This window comes from Anguilla rostrata, chromosome 3 (genome assembly GCF_018555375.3).
Source record: "Anguilla rostrata isolate EN2019 chromosome 3, ASM1855537v3, whole genome shotgun sequence".
In the NCBI taxonomy this organism is placed as follows: Eukaryota; Metazoa; Chordata; class Actinopteri; order Anguilliformes; family Anguillidae; genus Anguilla; species Anguilla rostrata.
The window spans coordinates 69,766,725-69,792,538 of NC_057935.1; the positions used below are offsets into that span (position 1 = coordinate 69,766,725).

Genomic DNA, 25,814 nt, shown 5'->3' on the forward strand with positions numbered 1-25,814 from the left:
AGAGAGAGAGAGGTAGTAGAGTTGGTGGTGCACCAGCTGGGTGGGTAAGACAGAGAGAGGGTGGGGTGGGGTGGGGTGGGGTGTAAATTATCAGGAAGGGGCACGCTCACACTTCGGAACTCAGAGTTGGCAACGAGGTTGAGGTCGCCGATGGAGACCAGGTAGCCCTGCAGCCGTTGGATGGCAGGCAGAAGTCTGTCCAACATGCTCATCAAGAATCTCAGCATCTCCAGCATGAAGCCGATCAGGCCTTGCATGTCACTGGACAGGATAAGCTAGGGGGCGGGGCCAGAGGGAGGAACAGAACAAGGTTAGTGCTTTTGAGCAGAGATGAGACAAAATAGAGAAATTCCCAAAATCGAAATTTCGTACAAAATGTTATATCCACTGAGCTTACTTGACAGCTTGGGTAGAATCAAGCTTGTGGACCTAAGTAGGTATCCACTGTCTTCAACTCATTTTAGCCTTCTATTTAAGCACTTTCATTTAGCTCTCACTTTTGTTGAGGATTTGTCCAGCACCAGTGTGTGTACATACTTACAGCATTATCAAGATACTGCTTGGAACATACACGCACATGTGCACACACAGTCACACGCACGCAAACACACACCTATGCATGCGCATGCACACGTGTAACCACAAATTAACTCTCACACCTAATCACGATCACAAAATCACAGTCAAGTCACAGTCTCTCTCTCTTTCTCTCACGCTCTCACTCACACGTCTGTCATAAGGGCTACACTACATCTGTCCTATTACCCGTCCCTTTGATTGGCCCTTAGCATTTATGCCTTATACTCTTTGCTGCTATTTGAAGTGGCACCACTCATTCACTTTGGCTCACTCAACGATGGTTTAATGTCGCGTGGTAATAATAATAATAATAAGCATCTCAAAATGGCTGACGGGCCGTCACTTTGCAGGGCGAGCGACGAGCATCCTCACCCTGTAGATGATATTCTCCACGTTGACGTAACGAACCACCAGCACCACGAAGTTGTACCACTCGTGCGGACTCAGTGAGCAGAAGGTCTTGAAGAGCAGCTCCTCTGTGCGGTTCAGCGAGAGGCCTGATGGGTTATCGCAGTGACGCATGTCAGCTAGCCAGGCCAGCAGCTGGAAAAGGAAGACCGCAAACTACTGAGAGAATGGATTCACAAAACCACAAACGTCTGAGAGAATGGATTCACAAAACCGCAAACTACTGAGAGAATGGATTCACAAAACCACAAACGTCTGAGAGAATGGATTCACAAAACCGCAAACTACTGAGAGAATGGATTCACAAAACCACAAACGTCTGAGAGAATGGATTCACAAAACCGCAAACTACTGAGAGAATGGATTCACAAACCCAAAAACGTCTGAGAGAATGGATTCACAAGACCGAAAAAAAAACTATTGAGAATGGGTTCACAAAACCGCAAACTACTGAGAGAATGGATTCACAAAACCACAAACGTCTGAGAGAATGGATTCACAAGACCGAAAAAAAACTACTGAGAATGGGTTCACAAAACCACAAACTACTGAGAGAATGGATTTACAAAACCACAAACGTCTGAGAGAATGGATTCACAAGACCGAAAAAAAACTACTGAGAATGGGTTCACAAAACCACAAACTACTGAGAGAATGGATTCACAAGACCACAAACTACTGAGAGAATGGATTCACAAGACCACAAACTACTGAGAGAATCGATTCATGAGACCACAAACTACTGAGAGAATCGATTCATGAGACCACAAACTACTGAGAGAATGGATTAACAAGACCGCAAACTACTGAGAGAATCGATTCATGAGACCACAAACTACTAAGAGAATAGATTACAAGACCACAAACTACTGAGAGAATGCATTCACAAGACTGCAAACTACTGAGAGAATCGATTCATGAGACCACAAACGACTAAGAGAATAGATTACAAGACCACAAACTACTGAGAGAATGGATTCATAATACTGCAACTGAGAGAACTAACAGGAAGAATTGACTTCCTGCTTCCACAATGACATTGCTCAGACCACTGGCCAATCAGTACATCCAGGAGTCAATCGATACAACAGCCTTAATAAAAGACTCAAGAAGAGGTAATGAATACTTGACAATGTGGCATTCAGCAAATATGCATATGCATGCACATTAAATGTTCTCAGTAAAGGGCCAACTCCACTAAAACAAACAAAAAAAAAACACTTTTCTTCTTTTTGATCCATCTGTCTACAACCTATACATGACAACCAAATCACCAAACACCATTTAGCAGTAGCATAGATCTTGTCCAGTAAATTAGGTGTGTTTCTCACTTGTAAACACAGACTTATTGCTACATTTGTGTTATATTTTACAGGTTTATAGTTAGATCTGAATTCTCCCACAACCACTCGTGCAGTATTAAGCATTAAGTATTTAAACCGAAATTCCAACAACATTTTTTCTCTCTGTTTCAAATGAAACAGATCCGTCATGCAAGTGAAGACAAAAAGGACTATATGGGCATTCTGCTTTAACTTCCTCTGCAGTGTATAGAGTATATATTTGAATGCACAACATTAACATCCCTCACCAAAACAGCTTTTCCCAATAGGCTGGTTTACCCCTGGATTGTGCTATTTGATAATACAGATTTTTCATAATTCCAACTGCTTATAGTCAAAAGGGCCTCCAGTGGAAAAAACAGCCATTTTGGATCAACAGGTTGCTGCAGTGAAACCTTACCTGCAGGCTGCTATCGGTTGCTGCAGTGAGGTTAAAGGCTACCTGCGCTGAAATGTTACATGCGGGCTGTAGCCATAAGCCTTAACGATGACCGGGGCGAAAGCAGTACCTGGAGGTTGTTGTCGGGCAGAACGGTGTCCATCAGACCATTGAGGACGTCGGAGGGTATTCTGGTCAGGTGCAGGACATCGATCACGAATGCTGTTTTGTTCTTCAGAAGGTCAGACACTTTTACCTGACCTGGGGGAAAGACGTGAAAAAAAAAAAAAAAAATCTCAATCGACTGGAAAGCAGTCCATTGAACCACAGAGCAGAAACTGCTTTTCGATCAGCAGTAGGCAAAGATCAGCAGTACACACGCAATAATGATCGAGCGTTAGCGATTAGGGAAGACAGCACTGTACCAGGAGCATTGACACTGATGTTGAGGAAACTCAGACTGGTCATATTGAGTCCCAGGTAATTTGAGAGGGCATTCGTCCTGAAAAACGGGGAAAAAAACACAGTCAGGACCCTTTGAACTCACACAGACCCTTTTTCAGCTCACACACTCGCATAACATAACTCAAATAAAACCTAATCAAAATCGAAAACACATTTATTTGTATAGCTCTTTTTTACAAAGACGCTATCAGAAAGACACATTACAGAGCAACAGAAGGAGAACTGCACAAAAAACCAGGCCTGAACCCCAAAAAGCAAGCAGTGAGGTAAAAAAAAAAAAAAAAAGTAACCCTGCAGTAACACCCCAGGGCCTGAGAGAGACAGAGGGGGCGCTCCATACCAGTTGGAGTCCACGTGGTAGGTGGTGGGGTCCCCAATGAAGGTCTCGAAAACGGCGTCGGAGACGACTTTGAGGCCCGCGCCCGCATCCCGCAGCAGGCTGGAGGACAGCATGTGGACCACCTCCGTGGTGGGGACCCCCATGGAGCACAGGAACCCCGGGGGGAGTGACAGCGCCCGGTACAGCTCCTGGAGCGAGCTCAGCCCCTCCAAATCACACACCTGACAGAGAGGGGGGGGGGCGAGCAGGGGGGAGAGCAAATGACAACCTGATGAATCCACACCATCACCTACTGAAGTCAGAATGGCTGATTTTTCACAGGCGTTCAACACTGTCTGCCGAGTTGAGTTGATTTTGATAGATAAATATGAATATGAACCGACGAAAAATGAACAGCGGCTTCTCTCAGTGAGGCCAGTGGAGCAGGAGACTCGGCTGACATGCAGGGCTGCTCCATCCAGTACGCAGGACATTCAGCGCATGTCATGTAATATGACATAATACACAATATGCAGCGTAATACCAACAGCCCCCACTTCACTGTTTATGAGTGCTCTGTAAATAGTACAAGTTTCCTACTGTCCTATCTGAACATAATTCACACTTTAGTTTGCTTCTTTTATGCTAGAAATAAAACATTTGAATTTGAATGTTGAGTTGAATTTAGATTTGAGCTGAATTTTATTGATATCTTTATATTTGTTCACATTCTTACCTGGATCAGCAGGGTGTCAACAAGAGGGGTGAAGTTGCCGGACATCCAATCGGTTTCAAGAACCTTGAAGAGGCTGTCACCCATCTGGGACAGGTGATGAAGGGACTCTGTACAGGAGAGGGAGGGATGGGGAACAGGGGGAAGACCAATGAACACCATCCACTCAACCACACTCTCAGAAAAAAATCATTCTTTATGGAACCCATGGAGGGTTCCATGGAGGGTTCCACAAAGAACTAAAAAGGGTTCCGAGCAGAACCCTTTCTAGTTTTTTGTTTTTTTATGGAACCCTCTATGGTTGGTACAAAAAGTGTGAAAGCTCCAAGACTGGACCATTCCATCTGACAAAGAACCACTAAACTAGACAGGGTTCCTCTGTGGAGACACAAAGGAGCCTTTTGGGACCCTTTCATTCGAGAGTAAGAGTTGCAAACTGACAGAACGTAGCAAACCTAGGAAGCTTTCACAAAGACTATGCCACGGTAAAACTCAGAGCAAAGGTATATATAATGCAGCATATTGGGAGAGGATAATCGAGTGTCGTAGGCAAAATGTCAACACTACTAAGCTTCCATTCCACTGGGAATCGCCCGCTACCCCACTTTCCTTCCGCCATCTTTCAGAGCAGCTCTCCTGTATAGCCGGGTAGCAAGCGATGTAATTAAAACAATACATAAACTAAACTGCCACAGCCGTAAAGCTCAGTACATCCTGCGTTATTATGTGCAGAAATGAACCAGACATTCTTCTTTTTTTGTACGCCTTCCACAGGCGCCGAACAGAACCGCAGAAGGGTCGGAGGGCACTTAGACGCGAAATGAGAACAGTGCATCCACGCGCGCGCGCGCGCGTACTGCGATACATCACAAGCAAACGATAAGGCATCAGCCCGAGTTTAAAAACGTACATATAACAAGGTTGCTGCTGACACACAAGTCGCGAAACGTGCCATCGGACCGTTGAGAGCTTAAGTTATTTCGAGCAGCGAGCTTCTTTCAAACAATGCGTTATTAGCAGAATGAAGCAATTACAGACTGTTAGAACACGGGTTGCAGGGTTACCACTGGAACGGAGGGATACGTTACATAAATACACACAAAGGAGACAACACAGATCTTTGTGCTTATTCACCAACGCCGAATAAGGCACAGGCGGCATATTGTATTTTGGTCAGTGAGGGGAAGTCGGTTGGGCGGCACAGGCAGGGGGTGGAACAGAGAGAGGAGGGTGGTTGAATTGCGCTTTGGTAATGACATTCAATAAGGCACTGAATTCATTCTCTTGGAGACCAGCTACATGCCTTCTGGGCCCTCGTGAGATTTTCCAAAGCTGACATTAAGCCAAGCGTGTACGGTTTCAATTTGAATAATGTGGAATTTTACCCTAGAATTAGGGAGGAAACGCTTTGTTTGATCCATCGGTATTAGGCGAGGCATGAAAACCAATGCGCTCTTAAGAGATTGAGCCTTTTGGGTACTGCATTGTGGTTATTGACACGCGAGACAAATTGAAATTATGCTCAGATACAGCCAATTAAAAAAAGAGTAAACTCCAGCTTGCTGCCAAATTAAATGTGGAAAGTTCTAACACAAAGTAAAATGCTGGAGCAATTTGATGTAAAGAGGAAGGATGAAGACCAAGGAAATGCATATAAGTGAAGAAGTCATCAACGGGCAAAGCTCGCAATGGGTGCTTCATGAAACAGAAGGAGTCAGTGGGGGCAGGGTTTGAATTACGAGGGGGATTAGTTGGGTTTGGCCCCCCTAATTAAGACTTGGACCCCCCCATGGGAGGTAAAAGCAACAGGTCGGGGGGGGGGTCGAAACATTTATATATCCTTCTTACCTGTAATCGTAAATATTACAATATATTTACGATTACATCAGTGACGTACATACTTTGGGGGGGTCCAAGTCTTAATTAGGGGGGTCAGCCCCCCCAATCCCCCCGTAATTCAAACCCTGAGTGGGGGAGTGATTGAGGAATGACAGACAAGCAACATTACCTTGAGATTCATTGAAAAGGTTCTTCATCAAATGAGCAAAGGGGACCCCATCTGGAATTCTGTCACCAATGTCAAACAACAGGTATGGAAGCCTAAAAGACAAAATGAACCGCGATGAAAAAGCACCAAACAATTCTCTGCTTTTTGCTTTCCCTCATTCAGAGGAAAAAGGTTCTGAGCACAACAGACTATAACAGTTCATAGACACACTGCCATGTGTTCATTCTATTTAAGTATATGAGTATATATATAATATATATAAAAAAGAAACAATTTAAAAAGTTAACTTGATTTAAAAAGCAACAGTAAGACTGTGAAATCAACTCACTTTTCTGCCCAGTTTGTTGAATTCAACGTCAGCAGATGGCCCATGTTCATCTTAACAGCCTCGAACACAACTTGGGCCATCTGAGCCTCTGTGCTGTTGAGGGCCAGGGTGAGCATGCTGTGAACATCCTGCAGGAGAATCCGGGTGATGCTGGTAGCCTGATCCATGGGCCCCAGGTCAGAGGAGAAGATGGCCAGGACCCTCTGGACTGTCTGCTCAAGGTTGCCAATGACGTCAGCGGTGGTCTGGGAAGCTGGGAATGGCACAACAGCTAGCAGGGACTGGACAGAGGTGGCTATGGTGGAGGCGGCACCGCCCATGTCTCCACCGGTGTGGTTGAGGGTGATGGCCAAGGTCTCGAGGACGTAGAGGGAGGCATTAAGGTAGTGTCTGCCCTCGGGTGGTAGTGCGGGGTCCAGGAGGATGACTGCTTGGCGTAGGGACTGGAACACGAGAGGCAAACGCATTGCGGACGGGTCCTGGGACAAGCTTGTCCACAGGCTCCTGGACACCAGGTCTGAGACAGAGAAGAGGGTGCCAGCGATGCCATAGGGGGAGGTGCTCAGGTCCTCTGGAGACTCGGTGATATTCAGCATGATCAGAAGAGAGACAGTGACCTGTTCGGAAATGTTGAGGAAAGCGTGGGGGATTTCAGCACTGCTGGACACCCCAGACAGCCCAGCGAGGAGGGGGGTCTGGAGAGGCAGGACATACTGCCTCTGGTCCTCTGGAAGAAGGGACACCAGGTGTCCGACCACCTGTGTTACTGCCTGTTCTTGCTCTTGACTGCTTCCAAAGGTGTAGTTGGAGATGGAGAGGTTCCAGAGGGCCAGGGTAGCGAGAACGCTGTTGAGGATCAGGGGATGGGTGACATCCTGGACAGGCTGCCCAGTGGAAAAGCTGGTCTGCCCAGCAGCAGCCAGGAGGTGGTCCAGTGAGTCCGAGACCAAGCTGACGGACCCCACAAGGCTCTCTGTGTCCATTGGCGAGAACAAAAGCATTGCAAAGCCTTCAATCATCTGAGCTGAGGAGTTGAAGTACATCACATCCTCTGGAGGCAGGAAGGTGGCAAAGGCAGCGATGGTCTGATCCAACGCCATCGTGTAAGGGGCCAAGCTTGTCTGGGACTCAGGCTCAGAGACAGAGGTTATAAGATCATGAACGATCCCAGAAATCAGGGTGTCGATGTCTTTGGCAGCCTCCAAGTTCGTACTCAGTATGCTATTAACAGCTGTGAAGAACTGGATGGCTGTATCAGTGTGGTTACCCTGCTGGCTCTGTGCTATCTGGGAGACTATGGGGCTCAACTCGTGGATCATGAGCTCCACCTTCTGAGCGATGTCAAGGGAAGGTTGCCGGGACAGCACGGTAGCCACGTCAATGAGGGTACTCATACTTTCCAGAAGTTTCTCCATCTTCCCAAGGTCATCGGGACCCCAACCTTCTCTGCCAATCTCCGTGAACACGTCAAAATACTTCTCCCACTGCCCAGACGCAGTGGCGTAAGAGAGAGTTCTGAGGGCAGTGTCAATGATTTCAGCCTGTCGGTCCCCGGTCAACTGCATGGACCAGCCCTTTAACACAGTGGCAAGGTCTGGATTGGCAAAGAACACATTAACAGTTTCCATGATCTCTGCAGTTGTGGGCGGGACAGACAGAGCCTTCAGCAGAGCAGGGTAGTCTATTTCAAGTAGGTCCAGGAAGTCCTCTATTGGCGGCCTGTCAGCCATACGTTTGACCCTGCCGACGGACCTAGGCTGAGTTGAGATGCCAAGCTGCTCCTGGAACTGGGCGATGTAGGTGTCAAGTGGGGCAAAGATGTCACTCGTGCTGGCCATCTGCCTCAGGGTGTCAAGGATGTTACCGAAAAGTTCAATGAAGAGGTCTGAGTAGGAACTCTGGAGGACGTCCAACGACAGCAAATCCCTGACCGCGCCGTAGAGCTTCACCATGGCCTCCCACACAAACTCCATTCCGGAAGTTTCCGTGGACCTCCACCATTCACTCAGCTCAAAGGCCTTCTCCAGAATCAGGGAGGTGGCGTTTGCCCCCAGTAGCTGTTCCATGAACTGGTAAGCCATAGGCCAGTCTCCCAGTATCCGTTGCCGGATAATCTCCCTGATGGCGTCCTTTATGACTTTGTCGATGAGGTCGCCGTCGGCGCTGGAGAAGACCGCTCCGCTCGTGATCTGGTCCAGGGAGTCGCCGGTCCAGTTCAGCCCGCTCAGGACGACCTGGAGGGCCTGGCCGAGGAAGTTAGGGGCGAACGAGGAGTTCTCTGGCTGGAGAGAGTTCTGGAGGGTGTAGTCCACGGTCAGCTCCAGGGCCTGTACGAACGGCTGCAAGTAGGGACAGTCAGCAGTGGCCTGCTCCAGCGAGGGCAGGAGGAATTCCGGGAAAGCCAAAGCACTGGGGAGGAGCAAGGAGACACGGGAAACACGTTAGCGCAAATAGTGATATTTTACAACATTAATACTCCTGTAAAAGGGCACAAGCTAATATTAGGAAGACCAGTTGGTGAGGGAACATTACATTACGTTACATGCATTTATCAGACACTCTTATCCAGAGTGACTTACAAAACGTTTACACTGCATCCACTTATACAGCTGGATATGTGCCGAAGCAGTTCAGGTTAAGTACCTTGCTCAAGGTTACAGCAGCAGGGTGTTACCTGAGAATTGAACCTGCAACCGTTATAAGGCAAGTTCCTTACCCATTATACTACACTGCCATCCTGAAAGCATTGTTGCAGGTATAAACACTTTTACGCACAACCAATAAATTTATTTAGATCTAACTGAAATAAAATGTACAGCAGTGCCATTGGTAGTTTCATAAATAAGGTTGTTGGGGCATATGCGATTAAAAATAAATATATGGCAACAGATAGAGACATTCTTCAGTTTAACCCAATGGTCTATTTCCAATCAATACATGTCCAGCTGCCCTGCAATCTATTTTAATTTCCATGAAGTAACTATTGTGATTGTTATCGCATCAGCTAAACATATTGAAGTCACAGTATTGAAAGGAAATCAATTCAATTAATCTCTGATTAACAGTGCCAGTTTTACGTACATGTATTTATTGATTAGATTGGATAAACTGGTGTTGCTGAAAATGTAACTATTCCCCTCACATATTAACGGAGCTAAATCAGAATATCCCTTTAGAGCAAACTGGTATTCATAACTGCAACAGAAGATTGCGCACGTGAGCACATGGCTTGAGCACAATGCTAACTACCCAGCTCACTCAATGCTCAAGCAATTTACAATAGTTTCAATAAAAAGTCAGACTCGGAAAATCATATAGTATGGATTTCACTGATACTGTATAGCATACAGAAAACCCCTTTTTTTTTTTTTTAAATATCCCCCCGTCCCTACTTCACAAACATGAATCATACTCCTTTCAGTCACCTTTGGAGCAGCTGTTCGCTGAGAATGTTGCTCATCCAGTCCTCCATGCTAGACAGGCCTGGTGGCGGGACGAGGTCGAGAAGCAGGCAGTGACCCGCGAGCTCACTGGTGAAGGCATCTATGGCGAGGGAGTGGTTCACGATGGCCAGGTACGCGGACTGCAGCTCGGCCACGATCAGCTCTGCGCTGGCGTTCGCGGGCATCGTCTCCACGCCGGCACCCTGCACAAAAAACACGGGCACACTGCTTTACCACTCACCTGCACGGCGTCACCAAAATTAGGCAAAGCCGCCACTGAGCCCTTACTGCAAGGTGTGAGGTCACAAATATGCGACTAGGATGTTCTTATCTGAACATTCTAATACTGATGTCACTTCTGGTAGTTGAAAGCAATGGAGTTGTAGCACACTGACTTATAATTTTGAAGAAGAAAAAAAGAAAACCACTATACCAAAAAGCCTACTCTTCAAAGGATGTAAAGGGTTCTAGCAGCTTATCTGTAAACTGTGTACAGACTGACATCTAGTGGTACTCATGTGTAAATACATACATGATATGTAAAATTCAGAGTCAGTGACTGGATAAAATTGAGTAATAATAATAATAATAATAATATATACTCTCATAGGAAAAAGGTCATTATTAGCATGTGAAACTGACCAGTGAATGCCCTAAATGAGTCTCTATGGGGACGGGGGGCGGGGGGAGGGGGGGGGGGAGGACTCACAGTAACGTTGTGCTGCACAGCTCCCCCAAGGTAGGCCATGTATGAATTTATGGCCGGGAGGAGGCTGACGTTGCACCACATGCCCAGGCTGGCCTCGCTGATCCCGGCCACGTCTGCAACCGCTTCCCAGGCTTCTAGGGCCTCGCCGCACTCGAAGGCCCGGCCTGCCTCCTCAGCCTTGAGTAAAAAAAAAAAAAAATTTAAACATTACCCAGGACCCCCCCTCCGTTCAGGCTAACCCACTTAAATCTGGTGGAGGACGTGACCAGACGGAGACGTCAAGCGACATCGATAGGGGGGGCAGAGGCGCTGGAGGAGCTGAACAATCGCATTCACGCCTACTACTGTTGCGCGACAAAGGGGAGGAAAATATCACACAGATATCTTTGAAGCTCATTCGCGTCACGCCCATCCAGGGGTATACGATTTCACCTCTGCTTGAGTTCAGTGCAGTTATTGTGGACACTATCGGCAGTGAAAACACCAAACTTGTAATAATGTGTGTCGCACACGTATCCTAGAGTATAGTCATATAAAGATATGTACAAGCAGACACACACACTGAATCTGTTTTTCAGGATCAGCAAGTTCACCATCTTTCATAAGAAGCCCCTTATGGCAGCGGATTCCATAAATATGTCACACTTGTCTGACATACTTATCTTAGATACTTCACAATAAACACACTTTAAATCGCAGTATCCACAGACATCCAAAGATATCATAGCACAGGAGGTTAAGAGCAGTTGCCTGGCAGTTGGAGGGTTGCCGGTTTGATCCCCCACCCTGGGCGTGTCAAAGTGTCCCTGAGCAAGTCACCTAACCCCTAATTGCTCCCAATGAGCTGATTGGTACCTTGCATGGCAACCTTTCACCGTTGGTGTGTGTGTGTGTGTGTGTGCGCGTGCGTGCGTGCGTGCACCCTATACATGCGGACTATAATAACTCACATATGTCATACTTAACAGCTTAACTACTGAATCGTGTCAGTTCCAGCTAAGAACATGCATTTATACCACAAACTATGAGCATGATTCAGCATTATTTTCTACTTTGAGCATGACATTGAGTACACAGACATGCAGCACAATGAATTACGCAGCAAAATACATTACAAATGCCTGTAATGTAATGTAATCGAATACACGGCGTTCTTTCCATAGTGGAAAGACAATGGCGTATGGCGTATACGCCCTTGCTTTTTTTTTTTTCTTTTTTCTTTTCTTTGACAGATCTGATAATCCTGTGACCGAATCAAAAGAAAGAGGAATGGCGGACTGACCTGTCGGACGGCTCGGATGGTGCGCAGGACGGCGTCAGGAACGAGGCGGAAGGCGTCGGTGGCGTTCGTGTCACTGGAGTTCGCGGCGCGCGCGATGTCCGCCAGCAGGCGGGAGAAGGGCTCCTGGAGGCCGCCGATCAGCTCTGTGGGAAAAAAAAAAGCCAAGGCTCTGTTTCCCCCAAATGGTCCATAACTTAGGGACCGAGGACGGACGCCCCTGCATAATTTTGAGACGTTTACCGGAGGTTTCCGTTGTGATAAAGCAGGGGTTCCTCAGCCCACATCCGGAAAAGGGCCGGTGTGTTCGTTTCACAACCCACGCAGTTACACACCTGATTATGCTAATCAAGGCCCTCGGCAAAGTTCTCTAGTGGCATCATTAGAAGAATCAGGTGTGGAACCGCTCGGCTGGAACGAAAGCCTGCACCCACACCGGCCCTTTCCGCATAAAATTGAGGACCCCAGTGGTAAAGCGGAAGTGTAGTATAATGGGTGAGGAAGTGGTCTTGTAACCTAAAGGTCACGGGATTGATTCCCAGGTAGGATACTACCATTGTACCCCTGAGCAAGGTACTTAACCTGCATTGCTTCAGTATATATCCAGCTGTATAAATGGATGCAATGTAAATCTTACGTAAAACGTTGTGTGAGTCGCTCTGGATAAGTAATGTAATGCCTGTAATGTAATGTACAGTAACGGAATGTATGTAATGTAATGTACAGTAATGTAATGTAAGGTAATGTACAGTAATGTAATGTATGTAATGTAATGTACAGTAATTTAATGTATGTAATGTAATGTAATGTTAAAGCTGACCTGTCTGAGCCCTGAGGTCGTGAACCCAGCCAGCGATGACTTCCTTTATGACCGCGACAGCAGTGGGGAGGGTCTCATTGCCTGGGCCGCCTTGAATGGCTGAGAGGAGATCTCCCAGCATGCTCTCTGCCCTGTCAGACACACACAGTGCAGGACACATATCAGCACTCATAGATCAGCCATGCCTGCCCCACACACTCGCACTCACACACACACACACTCGTACTCACACACACACACACGTATCCACGCTCGCACTCACATACACACAGGCATACACACGTGCACTCACACAAACACACACAAACACACACACACTCTCACACACACACACACACACACACCTGCAAAAATGCACGCACATGCAAACGTGTGGCAATATTATAAACCAATATACATAAGGTCATCCTCCATAACTTCCCATACACCAGGCCTCGCTCACAATCCCATAATTGACTTCCCTCCTCCTCCACTGGACCCAATACCACCCTAGCAGGTAAACCCCATGACTTTACCTCTGCCAGGTGAGCTCATCTGCCTGTACACTTAAGACCTCCAGCAGGACCGGGACCAAGTCCCCCAGTGCTTGGGTAGACTGCAGAACCGTGCCCCATTCCTGCCCCCCAGGGACGAGGTGGGACAGAGTGGTCAGGGCGTACTGGACCTGTAAACCAAGCACACGGGATAGAGAATGACAAACAGGCCGGCAGCCAGGGAGGGGAGTCGGGGGGGCTCCCTTCATTTTGGTGTGATTGGTAGCATGTTTCATGCAGCCTTAGATTATTAATCGCGGATTATTTAAGTTATCTGAATTTTCTTCACTCTTTTGTTTTCTTAAAAATTCTTAAACAAATGGTAATGGACTGCTTATATAGCTTTATCCACGCTACATGTGCCTCTCTTCAGATTGGGTTAGTGTCTTGCTCAAGGAACTTCGACATGCAGGCGGTTTGACGCAACTCCGATTGCAGACAATCGTCTACTCCGACTAGTGCCATAAATTCAGCATTAATCGTGCATGACTATTGCAATATCTTAACAATATGCAGAATATTGTACACTCTTAGCACATGAACCCCCGCCCATGGATCAACATGCTCCTCTGACAAAAACATCCTAGCGCCTCATGACCTCCGTGAACTGCCGGCCGATCCTACACAGCATTTTATGGTTTTTTTTTTCGGTTAGTTGAGGTGTTCTGGATTCTACTGTGAGATACAGACATTAACAGCTCAGAAAACGGAGGATTGCTATGATGTTCCGCGCTATTTCTGCTTCTCACCTTTTCGTTGACTTCCGCAAGGTTTCCAATGTCAACGCCCTGCAAACTTTCCCACAGGCTGCCGTTGCCCTCTGTTCAAAACACCAAAAGTCGACAGTATCTGTTAGTTACTGCAACGTCTTCCGACATGCACTCACTCCTGGAAGGAACTGGACGCAAGTACTCCCACACAGTAAAATGTCCAGTGTTAATTCGACACTCAGTAGATAACATATGGTTCCACATTTCAGAGTGGGACCAAATGTTATTGGTTAAGAGTTAAATTAGCACTGTTAGAGTTAAATTGATCACTGAAAATTTTACTGTGTACTAAACGCAATACGATGTCATGTTTATCGAGAGAACCGGCGACTCGTTCGGCCTTCAATTTACGATCACAAGGCAACACAGGCCACAAAACACAAAGGTGTTCACATGGCACTTAATGCATATTCAGGTTAATTAACTGTCATAACTACATGGAAAGGCTGACTTGCCTTGGCCAGGGCCCAGGAAGAGCTCAGTGATGTTCATGATCACAGACAGATAGGCGTCAACGCTCGAGTTGCCAGGCAAGAAAAGCTGCAGCTCTCTCATGATGCTGAAACACACAGGTTAGACAAGGGTGAGGAAAATGGAGAGTGGACTGAATACCTACCCAAACAAAAAACTGTGGCAAAGTACTGTAGCTACACTACATGGCCAAAAGTGTCTGGACACCCCTTTGCCTGGGGCTGTTTTTCATGGTTTGGGCTAGGCCCCTTTGTTCCAATGAAGGAAAATCTTAATGCTACAGCATACAATCTGCTCTGTTGGAAATGAATGGTCAAGTAAGATTACTGTGCCATTTAATTGACCTAATCTGTTTATTACATTTTACATTTTTGTCAACTCTCACCTTCACATAAAACACTGCTATTTTGCCTGTAATTTTCTAATGCGAGTGTCTGCTTCCCGCAATAAACACTTACATCTGGTTCCACTTATCCTGACCGCCCGGTTCGGCGATGGTCTCCAGGTATACGGTGACAGCCTGACTCATCTGCAGAAGGACAGGGGAGACTTCCGGAGGAAACACGGCCTGGATCAACCCCCCGGCTTTCTCGAGGACATTCATCGTGAGCTGACGAGCATCCGAGTAGCTCATGTCGGGATTGCCAATCAGCTGCAGGGACTCCAAGAGGACCTGCAGGGCGCTCGCGACGAGAGAGTCCGGAAGAGGTCCCGTCTCGGTGCTGACGTTCCTCAGGATCGCCCCCACCGCTTCCGAAATGGCTTCCGCGAAGTCGTCGCTCTGGACCCCTCCCTCTCGTCCGCCCGCTAGGACAGCGCGCTCCAGGGCCTGGGTGACGCGCCCCACGAGCGCGAGGACGGCCGCCTCTTCCCCCGAAAGGAAGGGCGTCAAGGTGTCAAGCAGCTGGCTAATGTTCGGCCCCGGGGTGGTGTTGTTCAGATAGCCTGCATCCCATTGGAGGATGCCGCCAACGACCGAGCTCAGGTGGGTGTCCCCCAGCCAATCACAAATGAGGTTCATGTATTTCATCGCTTGAGCGTCAATCTCTTCCAGGAAGTCTGGCGCTTGCAGACCGAATACCGCATTAGACTCCCTCTGCAGTTCAAGGTTTTCCTTCATCAATTGTAGCTCAGCCTGAATGACGGCAATGATATAGTTATCGATTTTGTTGAAGTCCGCCTCATTCAAGGGAAGCTGCACTGACTGGATCAGGTCTTCAGTCTCCTGTGCAATGAAAATTTGAAAATCCTGCTGAGCCACCTGATATGCCAGCTGCAACTCAGCCATCCTGATCATGGGGTAAAGCAGTAAGGAGACATTTTTGCCCTGTATCACGTCATTCAACTTCTCCAGGTACCACTCCATGATTTCTAGTGATACTGTCTGGTTATGCATCTGCTGGGTGGAGTTGGTAGTGGTGTATGGGAATGTCTCATTTGCCAGATGGAGTAGGCTCTCCAGAAATTGGATTTCACTGTTGATCTGGGGCCAGAATTCCGGGAAGAGGTCATGCAGGTTCTCTTGGATATTTCCCAGCAGGACAGTCAATGTGTTTATGGATGTGGCCAGTGGGTCTTCCCCAGGCTTGTAAATCAGAGATGCCAGGCCTCCTTCCTCCACTGCCTCAGAGGCCCAGAACCTGATCAAGTTTTGCAGGGTCATGAATATCGTCTGGGTTTCCTGGGGCATGTTGAGACCTTGAAGGAACCCTGTTGTCCTCATAATAAGCTCTACTATGCAGTCGGCTTCTGTTGGTTTTGGGAGCCCCGAATCCAAGGACACATTCTGGGGGTGGATTTGGAAGCACTGCTGGCCAACGTCCACAATGGCCAAGAGGTCTGCCAGTAATGTAGAGACATTAGCAGACCCTGCCACCATGGCGAGCATGTCCAGCTCGCCAAGGGTGAGGTTGGAGACACGGAGGGCTTCCTGCAAGGAGCTCAGGCTGATGTTGGGCATCGCCAAGACCTGCTCAAGGAAGTGCAGAGTCTGGGTGATAGTCTTCTCTACAGGGCAGGATGTGTTGGTGCTATTTGACCCCAACAGCAACAGGGACAGGAGATCCCCAGTTGCAGAAAGGGGCAGGTCTGCCTGATCAGAGAAGTAGGAGTCAGAGCCAAGCGCCAGCTGGACGTTGACTGACCCATTGGTTGTCTGCAGCAGAGTTTCTGTGGATTGAGACAGGATTTGAAAGGCGTGGGAGACTGCAGCCGCGCAGTCGAACCCAGCGGCGGCGCAGCTGGACAGCCGTCCAATCAGAACGCCGGTTTGGTTGATGAGCGCCTCATAGAGGGGGTGGAGCTCTGGAGGGAGGAAGCCACCCAGGTGCATAAGGACGGTATCCAAGGCTGCAAGATCACCGGTCATGTTGGAACCCTGGATGAGCTGGATGGTCTGAAGGAACACTGGGCGAAGGTCAACAAACTGCTCCGGGGTGATGCCGCTTTGCCCGAGAAGCTGTGTGTATCCGTGCAACTGCAGGGCGGACATCAGGAAGTCTTGCAGCTGGTTCAGGTAGCCTAGAATCACCATCGAGGGGTCACCTGGTGCCTCCAACACCTGCTTCAATCCCTGCATGGCCTGCAGGACCAGCTCAAACACACCCCTGGCACTCTGGTTGGTTAGGGGCCGGAGAAGCGTCTGCAGGTACGCCAGGTCCGTGGAGTTCAGGGAAGCGGAGTACGTGAGCAGGACGTCGGACATACTGAGGGACAGGGGGAGGGACAGACTCCCCCCCCCGGACAGCCACCGGAAGACCAGAGCCTCCAATTCTGCCAGAGACGGGTCCGTCGCGTTCTCAGGAAAGTCCAAGGCAGACAAAAGATGCTGGTTGTTTTGAGCAGCCAGTGTTATGGCACCGATTATGTCAGAGTCGTTGACAGGGCCTTGTGTCCACAGTGCCTCCAGGGGCTTCAGGCCCAGGGCCTCGACTGCTTCCCCAAGGAGGGTCTGTGACAGCTGGCTGTCAAAGTGCTCCAGGGGTGAGATGTTAGAGAACAGCATCAGGTCTCTCTCCAGGATCTGGATAAGATGATCCAGGCGACTCTGAATGGACCCATCGCCGGGCAACAGATCGGGGGCGCTCAGTTGGTTCATCACTGTGCCAACAGCAAACTGTCCATACACACCTTGCAGAAAAGCCAAAGAGCCCTGGACACACCTGAGGACAAGAAAAGATTGTGACAGCACTGCGTATACAGTTACACAACATATTCACATCATAATAATGACAATGTATCATGCTAATACCGTAATAATATTATATTATATATATATATTATATTATAATTTTTTTATTTATTTAAATTATTAAACGCCATTATTTCAGACAAACGATTTTAACGAATTAAATCTCATCGGCGACAAGTTACAATCAAGTGCTCTAGTTGCCATGCCAACATCTTCCACACATGCCTCATTTACCTCACTAAAGCCATTGGATTGGTGGAGATCTCCTGTAACAGAGACGCGCCCAGTGGGACAAATTTTTCCCAGGTGAAATCCGTGTGACAGAGGGGCGCCATAGTGTCCGAGTCAACAGTGCCTACAGAAACATAGAGCCAAAGACATTTGAAAACATTCATTTGATTCAACTCACCACATCAGGGCTGCCCAACTCTGGTTCTGGAGTTCGACTGACCAGTAGGTTTTCATTTAAACCCTAATTTGGCGTACCTGATTCTACTAGTCAACAACTCCACAAGATCTATAGCTTTTGAGTGAGGTGTGCTTTTTTTAGGGTTAGAGTGAAAACCTACAGGATGATTGATCTCCAGCAAAAGGGTTGGGCAGCCCTGCTCTCGCTGTTGAATGAGGCGAGCTTTGTTAGGGTTGGAATGAAAACCTACAGGCATACTTATTGTGTGGGTTTTCATTCAAGTGTCTAGGTTTGCCTGTGCTTGTGAGCATGTTACTGGGCAGACATCTGAGACATCTATATACAAATCTATGTAGACCATTTTTAAATGTCCCTGTTTGTGTGTTTATACATGTGTTTGCGTGTGCACTAACTTGTGAGTGTGTGTGTGAGTGAGAGAGAGAGAGACAAAGAGAGAGAGAGAGAGACTCACAGTTCGGAGGTGCTGTGATGTTGGGTTGGAAGGTCATGATCCAGTAGGCAACGTGGAAGTATGTTTCCATCCCAGGCCAATCAGGGCTCTTTTCCAGCTCCAAGCCCACTCCCACAAAAGATTCCAGGCCCCTGAAGACAGGAAGATTTTTTTAAATATTTGTTTATTTACCTTTATTTATATAGGGTTGGTTGACTGAGTGCGCATGCTCTTTTCGTCAGATAGACATGATGTAAATTACATTACTCAATGAAAAGACAAACTTGAGAAACCAGTGTACCTATAGCTGTGCTATCATTCACCCCTGAAGGTAAGCAGTTGAAAAATAATGGTGCTGATAACTGTCTTTTTTTCCTTATGCCTACAACACCCATAATTCTTTTCTCTGCTCCCATTACCCCCCTTAATAAATATTCATTATGTTTTCAGTGTACTCCCAGTCTTAGCACAATGCTTTCAGAATTGAAAAAGTAGTTGACAAATACTTGCCACCTAATCATCCCCTGATTTAATTGGAAAAAATAATGTTCTCCCTCTCCACCTCAGCTAATGTGTGGTGAGCTTTCTGGCACAAAATGTCAGCCGTGGATCACCCAGGTGGGTGCAACACATTGGTCGTGGGTGAGGTGAGTTCCCACTCATCACTGTAGAGCACTTTGAGCATTCAGAAAAGCGTTAAATAAAAGCAATGATTCATTCATTCATTCATTCGAGTTCAATTCTATCTTCTAAAATATACCTTTTGTTAATTCTAACAAATAAAGACCCAGATTTCCTATGTGTCTTGATTTGTTAGATGTCACGAGTTCAAAATACTTGCAGTGAAAAAAAATGTCTTTCTTCATCAGAATCAAGACTGAAAACACTGATCACTGAGATATGGAAACAGCCAGTAAAAACATCCTGGGTATGTGAGCCCAGCACACACCACACGGTACATGGCATTATACTTGTGGTGCTGACGTGACTGTAAAAACAGTAATGTGAAAATGCACACACACCTATTGTTGTATCAGACGGCACACCTCTATCTTATAATCTGTACTGAAGTCAACAAGTAAATGTAATTCTGCACCATGTTATTACTTAAGGACAAGGTGATTAAAAACGACTAAATGATGACATCTATGCGATCTCCTGCTAGTTAAAAAAAACACAAGTGTTACTTCAAATGAAAGCAACACTAATATAAGTAACAGACTTGTATGATACCTTGAACCTTCTGTTTTCAATGGTTACGAATGTAGAGAAAACTACTGCAAATTCAGAGTAAATCATGCTCCTATTAAAACCTGGAACAGAGATGTGGACCCAAGTGCAGAGAAGCAAAACCAAAACACAGGAAGCCCGGAAAACTGAGTCGATGATATAATCAACAAAATAATGCACGGGTAATTAAACAAACACAGGAATAAAGTAAACACGGGTACAATGAAAACAACAAAACAACTAGAAACAGCAAATAACAAGAGACCCCCAAGGCCTCCACAGCAAGCAAAGACAAGGCAGGAGACTCCAAGAAGGAGCAATTCACAAGGGAACTGGGGTAACTAAACCCTCTATGGTGTGTGAGGTCACAAACATGTGATCAGAATGCTCTCAACTGAACATTCTAATGCCGACGTAACTGATCTCCGATGGTAAATTGAAAACAATGGAGTTCTAGAACACGGACTTTCGAAAAAATAAAAATAAAAAAAACATTATTTAAAAAAAATAAACCTACTCTTCAAAGGGTTAAATACGCAGGCTAAAAAAAAACGCAGGGGCACAGAAAATACAACAAAACAATTTGGGCAGACAAACACAGATTCAGATACCCTCTGGTGGGAGCAGGAACCATGACATATCTGAACGAACTCGCAACACAAATGTGACTTGTGTGTGACGGGTAGTGGCACGGATCACACTGACCTCCTCATGAGAATTCCGGACCAGTCCACCGTGATGTTGCTCGGCTGGGGCATCCAGGAAGCCCAGTCGTATGCCGAGAACCCTCCCAGGGATTGGCCGAACTGCAGGACGGTTCCGGACAGCTTGTGCCAATCAGAAAGCAGCATGGGAGCGGTGACGTTGAACACCTCGCTGCCGTTGACCACTCCCATGAGTCTGAGCAACTGCGTGAGCGGGGTTGGGAGGAGGAGAGTCACACGATTAGTGAGAGGCCTTTGGTTTTCACGCCTCATGCAAAAAAACCCAGAAATGGGCCTTCTGGTGCACAACACGGCTGTCAAGAACATCCCTAAAGAGGCGATGATTAAAGGGTTCTTGCCTAATCCTCACTTGTCCTTCAAAACTGTCAAAGTTTCGTCGTGACCTTTACAAAATAACCACCCCTGCGTGGTTTCCTGAAGGCACTTCTGAAGGAAGCTCCATCTATGCATGCTTTCCTTCCTTTCCCTCTCCCCGTATTCCGTCATATTCGTATAAACAAGCATCTCAATTAACCACTCAATTGCATAATCTTTCACTTGCTTCCGCCATTCTTGTGCCTACAGGGACTCCGGTTGATATAAAAAAGTTAATTCCCGAGGGTCACATGATAAACGGCTAGACGGCACTGAGCTTAACGGTCTGGAGGTAACCTCTGTTAGGTAGACCGGTATCACGGCGCTGGTGTCAGATATCGACCGGGGCGCTCTGTTTACACGCAAAACACGCCAGCCCGGCCATCGCATGCTGGCGACTGTCACGCAACAGCCGCAAATAAAGATGACTTTGCTCCCACGCGACAGACACAGGTTTTTTACAGGCGGCTTCATTTCGTCCGCGGGCTCGAAGGGCAGGAATGCGGCCGGGCCGGTTCCTCCCGAGCGAACACCCTGACACACCTTGGGGACCACGGGAGACCACTGCGTCGCGAGCGCGTCGAGCAGGCGGGAGTCGTTGGACGGGCAGAGGACGGCGTTCCAGAGGCCGGGGGGGAAGGAGCTCAGCTTGGAGAGCCAGTCCCACGAAGCGAGGAGGTCCCTGCACGCCACAGGATCCGAGGAGAAAAGCACCTGAGGGAGCAGGCAACACATATCGTTACGAGGCTTTGCCCAAATACTCGATTCTGATTGGTCACTTCGGGCATTCCGCAGTCAAATTTCTCTTTTTGGAATAGTGACTGTGGCTATGGGTAACAAACCGCTTCAACTGTAACTATTCAAACAGCATCACTCCACTTTGCATGGGGGGGGGGGGGGAGTGGCGGGGGTTGGGGGGGACTTCCCAGCAGAGTCGGTCATTATTTCTCGATAGCAGCCAGAGCACCTCTTCATAAATGATCCCTTACAAAATATGTGCTGGGTCTGTACAGATATGAAGACAGCAGGGCAACTCCCACAGGTCCCAGTCTTAAGGCATTACAGTATCTGATGAAGCGCTTAATTCAAAAGCATCGCTATCGTTCAAGTACATCATCCAGAGTTTCTCACGCTAAAGAGGCAGACAATGGAGAAGAATAAAAAGAAGAACGCAATTTTCCACGTTTAACATTCAAGCTTTCCTGCTAACATGGAATGTTCTGACATTCCTCATGTAATTTTAGAATCTGTCACAAGAACCATCACAATGCGTTTGCCAAATAAATGTACTGTGAGAGAAAGGTATCTGTCACTCGAGTACCATGAGAAACAAAACAGAACTTAAATACTATTTTTTTTTCCTTTAGAAGATACATTTTGGAGGTGTCTTAACTACTCTGTTTATAATCATGTGTTCAAAAATCATGTGTGAACACATGACCTATAAAAATAATCCCAGGTAACATAAGCTATTTTGAGTCACGTTTTGTTTTCACATGAAAATTGTAGCTCACGTTTGATAAAGTCAGACACGTGAAAATGTGAAATTTCACATGATCTCATGTGTCGCATGTTCTGTTTTCGCAAGTGGAAAATTTCCATTCACGCTGTCCAAATAGCCAACCACATGGGAAAATGTCAAGTTCACGAGTGACATTTTTCTTTTCTTTAATGTTTAAGTCAAATGTAAATATGTTGTGATTTCCACGTGTGAGAAGGCATATTTTTCATCAGTGCATGAAAGGCAAAAAAAAAGGTGCCTCCCAACAGACTGTAATCATGCAGAGGCATTAGGCCGAAAACATGCATAATTTTTCGGAATGTTTCGGAATTTTCGGGAATATTCGGGAATCTTCACCTTCGTGAAGATTCCGTCCATGGCGGAGCCCACGGCGCTTCCGGCCCAGTCGTTGGCGGAAGCCTCGTCCTGCATGAGGGACAGGAACGTCTGCTTGATGTGATGGGCGTCCTTCAGCAAGTTGTCCATTTGTTCTGTATGTGAGGGGGAAAATTTATTTATTTATTTATTTTTTTTAAACACAAGGAGAACTGCTTCTATGCGCACTGGAGTGAATGCACACGCACTTCCAGGTTCAATACAGAAGTGCACCAAAGGTGAACAAAGACCCATGACCTGTGGCACAATGCGGGTCTTTCATCAGTTACACCGTTACTGTAATCGTTGAGGAAACTGTGGTTAAGATGATTTCCGCCTGCAGTCACTGTAAATAATTTTGACCGTAAATAACCAGCAGAGATCATTAAACAGTCATTAAATATTAAACAGCACAACATTTAACGGCAGAAAGGACTGAAATACGATAACCCCCTCGAGGGACGTAGGAGCTTCTGGATCGGATGTACGCAGCTCAGACGTACCCTGCAGCGTTTCGAGGACCTGTGCGGCCAGCTCCATGGAGGCGTGGGCCCCCATGAGACCCGTTTGGACGAACCCCTCGCCAGGGCGTCCCCTCAGCAGGCCCAGGGCCATCGAACCCGCGTCCAGGAACCTGAAGAGACACAGCGAGAGGCCCGAACGATGACCGGCTGGACACCCTAAGCACGTCACGTGCTATCGTTTGAGAAAACACTTTTACACGAGCAAGCTGCGGATTGCAAAGAGCAAGAGAGTGCCAAAGACAATGGCCTCAACTTGTGATGAAAACACAAAGATTTGATGGTCACAAGATAAAGTTTGTAAACCACTGCCATCTTTAAGGCTCAACCAATCTATAGGCAGAGGTGGAAAGTCCAGGGGATCACAAAGTATAGGTTCTGCCACGTGTTTCTTCCACCCATGAACCCGGCCAGCTGATTTTACTACGGCCGCGTCCAAATCAGCGGTCTTTTGAGCATACAAGCTGCATACAACTCATATACTCAATAGTAGGCAAGTGTGCTGATTCGGACACAGCCTGTACTGGGCTGGCTGAAGAATTTTGCTAATTAGCAAATCCAGGTGATTGGAGCAATACACTGGGAAGGACTTTCGCTTTCAGAATCTGGATTTTCCACCTCTGTCTATAGGACTGCACCTACACCTGTGACTTACCTAACCCTTCGTCCACAATCTAGCTCAGTACCACAGTTCCGTACTTAACGTGTTTCATACGTATATGCATTCAGGCTCTCACGTGTGCTTTCTTTTGAACAAAACCACCAAGTTGTGCTTCATCATGCCACCTGGCACAGTATATCTATGCTTTGAATAGAACAGAATGACTCATCTAGTTGGTTGAAAGCCTGTGGAAAGGAACTGCATTGACCTTTCTTTTTAATAACGAGCACTTTTTCAGATTTTTTCCGCGGCCGTTTGCCAGATTTTTTCTGCGGCCGGTTTAATCAGTACTACTGCAACCATAACAACAAAATAAAGACATATTTAGGTGATTTTCCACAGCTTAGTACAGCATGTGAGGTTAAGTTCTTACTAAAGAATGAGAACATCATAAACGTAATACTTTAAGATGGCCGTTTGTGTACAATGGTGAAGAGATTTAAGTACACATGATCCTTTTATATTTTTAAAGGCCCATTGATCCTATACCATTAGCCCTGCTAACACGCAGAGACACACAAGCAAGCGAAATGGGCTTTTATATAAATATATTAGGCCCATGTGTACATAAATGTCTTCACCACTACATACAAACTGCCAATTCAAAGTATTACCTGATTACACATAATCCTTATATATTTATATGAAAGCCCATTGAGCCTATACCATTAGCCCTGGTAACACAGAGAGAGAGACACACTAGGAAGTAAAATGAGTGCCTACAGTTGCTCTCCCAGGCTTTGGGGCTGCACGCTGGCATTGGGAGAGGACATCGTGGGGAAGGAGAACAGATTCTCGCTCTCGGGGCTGTAGGTCGCCAGGAGGTCGTTCAGCATCCGATTGACGAAGGCGACGTCAGAGGAGGCCACCTGCTGCCTCCAGGCCTGGTACACCTGTATGGAGGGGGACAGGGGTTATAACGAGGTAGAGAGAGTCTCACGGTGAGCGGCGTCGGGAGGACTTCGCGTGCGCTAACGAGCTTTCCCACCGGGCAAAAGCCAGGGAGTCTAGAGGGGAGGAAGTCCAGTTTGTGAGACGTTTCGACATGAAGAGACTTAATTAACCCCAACACACCTCAGGCTTCACCTGGATATCGCCTGGTTATGGCCTAGTTGGCAGGAAATCGTTCACTTTTCAACTGCATGCCGAATTTCAAACGTAGCTGGGTTTTATCGCCTGAACACCTAGGCGGCGTTTCATCGACTTTTCGCTGACTTGCACCAACAAAAATGTTCAAGAGGGGCTTCTGCCATTAAAGGTTCTTCTTTCCTTCGGATGAAAGTTTCAATTGCACGGGAAAGATTTGACAATGATAATGGCGAAACAAAACACTGCAGGGTTTATTTAAGCGATTTTCGCTCCAAAAAATAATTTTGCCGATTTCACACCTGGGATTCACCTTAATGGACAAGGTCGATCATGGCACCGTGGTGACGAAAGACTTGATTAATCATTAGCGCTAGGATTTCATCGAATTGTTAACAGTGAAAATAATTACAACTAGAGCGAGTGTCCCCATGGCACCAACCAGGCATAAGTATAACCATACCTGGAGTTGTTGTTTTGGGCAGAGCCACAGGTGCATTGTCCCACAGTTACTCATCAACTGTCTCTATAGTAACAATACCTCAAGAGACCTCAATGAAAGAGAGTGGGACAAAAAGGGATGGAGAGAGGGAAAAGATGAGCTATGCAAACAAGAGGGAGGAAGAAAGGAAAGGAGAAACAAAGAAATGAACAAAAGAAAGAAGAAAAAAAAACTGAACCGGAGACTTTAACTTAATCCAACGATGGGAAAAGTACAAGAAAC

At 46.9% G+C, this 25,814-nt stretch overlaps 1 protein-coding gene across 1 annotated transcript in view; it reads right to left on the reverse strand.

The window, feature by feature from the left end:
• The window catches only part of abca12 (ATP-binding cassette, sub-family A (ABC1), member 12), a 90,610-nt gene that overhangs the window by 47,747 nt on the left and 17,049 nt on the right, over positions 1 to 25,814 (reverse strand). Inside the window, exons 12-34 of the mRNA XM_064329843.1 lie at positions 24,728 to 24,897; positions 23,326 to 23,456; positions 22,805 to 22,938; positions 21,490 to 21,660; positions 20,573 to 20,775; positions 18,659 to 18,789; positions 18,012 to 18,132; positions 15,046 to 17,748; positions 14,572 to 14,675; positions 14,096 to 14,166; positions 13,329 to 13,477; positions 12,814 to 12,944; positions 11,997 to 12,139; positions 10,715 to 10,891; positions 9,988 to 10,208; positions 6,563 to 8,971; positions 6,235 to 6,326; positions 4,230 to 4,336; positions 3,515 to 3,735; positions 3,135 to 3,211; positions 2,840 to 2,970; positions 952 to 1,122; positions 111 to 275 (exon numbers count right to left, since the gene is read on the reverse strand). Of these exons, the coding sequence (XP_064185913.1) occupies positions 111 to 275; positions 952 to 1,122; positions 2,840 to 2,970; positions 3,135 to 3,211; positions 3,515 to 3,735; positions 4,230 to 4,336; positions 6,235 to 6,326; positions 6,563 to 8,971; positions 9,988 to 10,208; positions 10,715 to 10,891; positions 11,997 to 12,139; positions 12,814 to 12,944; positions 13,329 to 13,477; positions 14,096 to 14,166; positions 14,572 to 14,675; positions 15,046 to 17,748; positions 18,012 to 18,132; positions 18,659 to 18,789; positions 20,573 to 20,775; positions 21,490 to 21,660; positions 22,805 to 22,938; positions 23,326 to 23,456; positions 24,728 to 24,897 (8,133 nt within the window). The remainder of the gene's footprint in view (positions 1 to 110; positions 276 to 951; positions 1,123 to 2,839; positions 2,971 to 3,134; positions 3,212 to 3,514; positions 3,736 to 4,229; positions 4,337 to 6,234; positions 6,327 to 6,562; positions 8,972 to 9,987; positions 10,209 to 10,714; positions 10,892 to 11,996; positions 12,140 to 12,813; positions 12,945 to 13,328; positions 13,478 to 14,095; positions 14,167 to 14,571; positions 14,676 to 15,045; positions 17,749 to 18,011; positions 18,133 to 18,658; positions 18,790 to 20,572; positions 20,776 to 21,489; positions 21,661 to 22,804; positions 22,939 to 23,325; positions 23,457 to 24,727; positions 24,898 to 25,814) is intronic.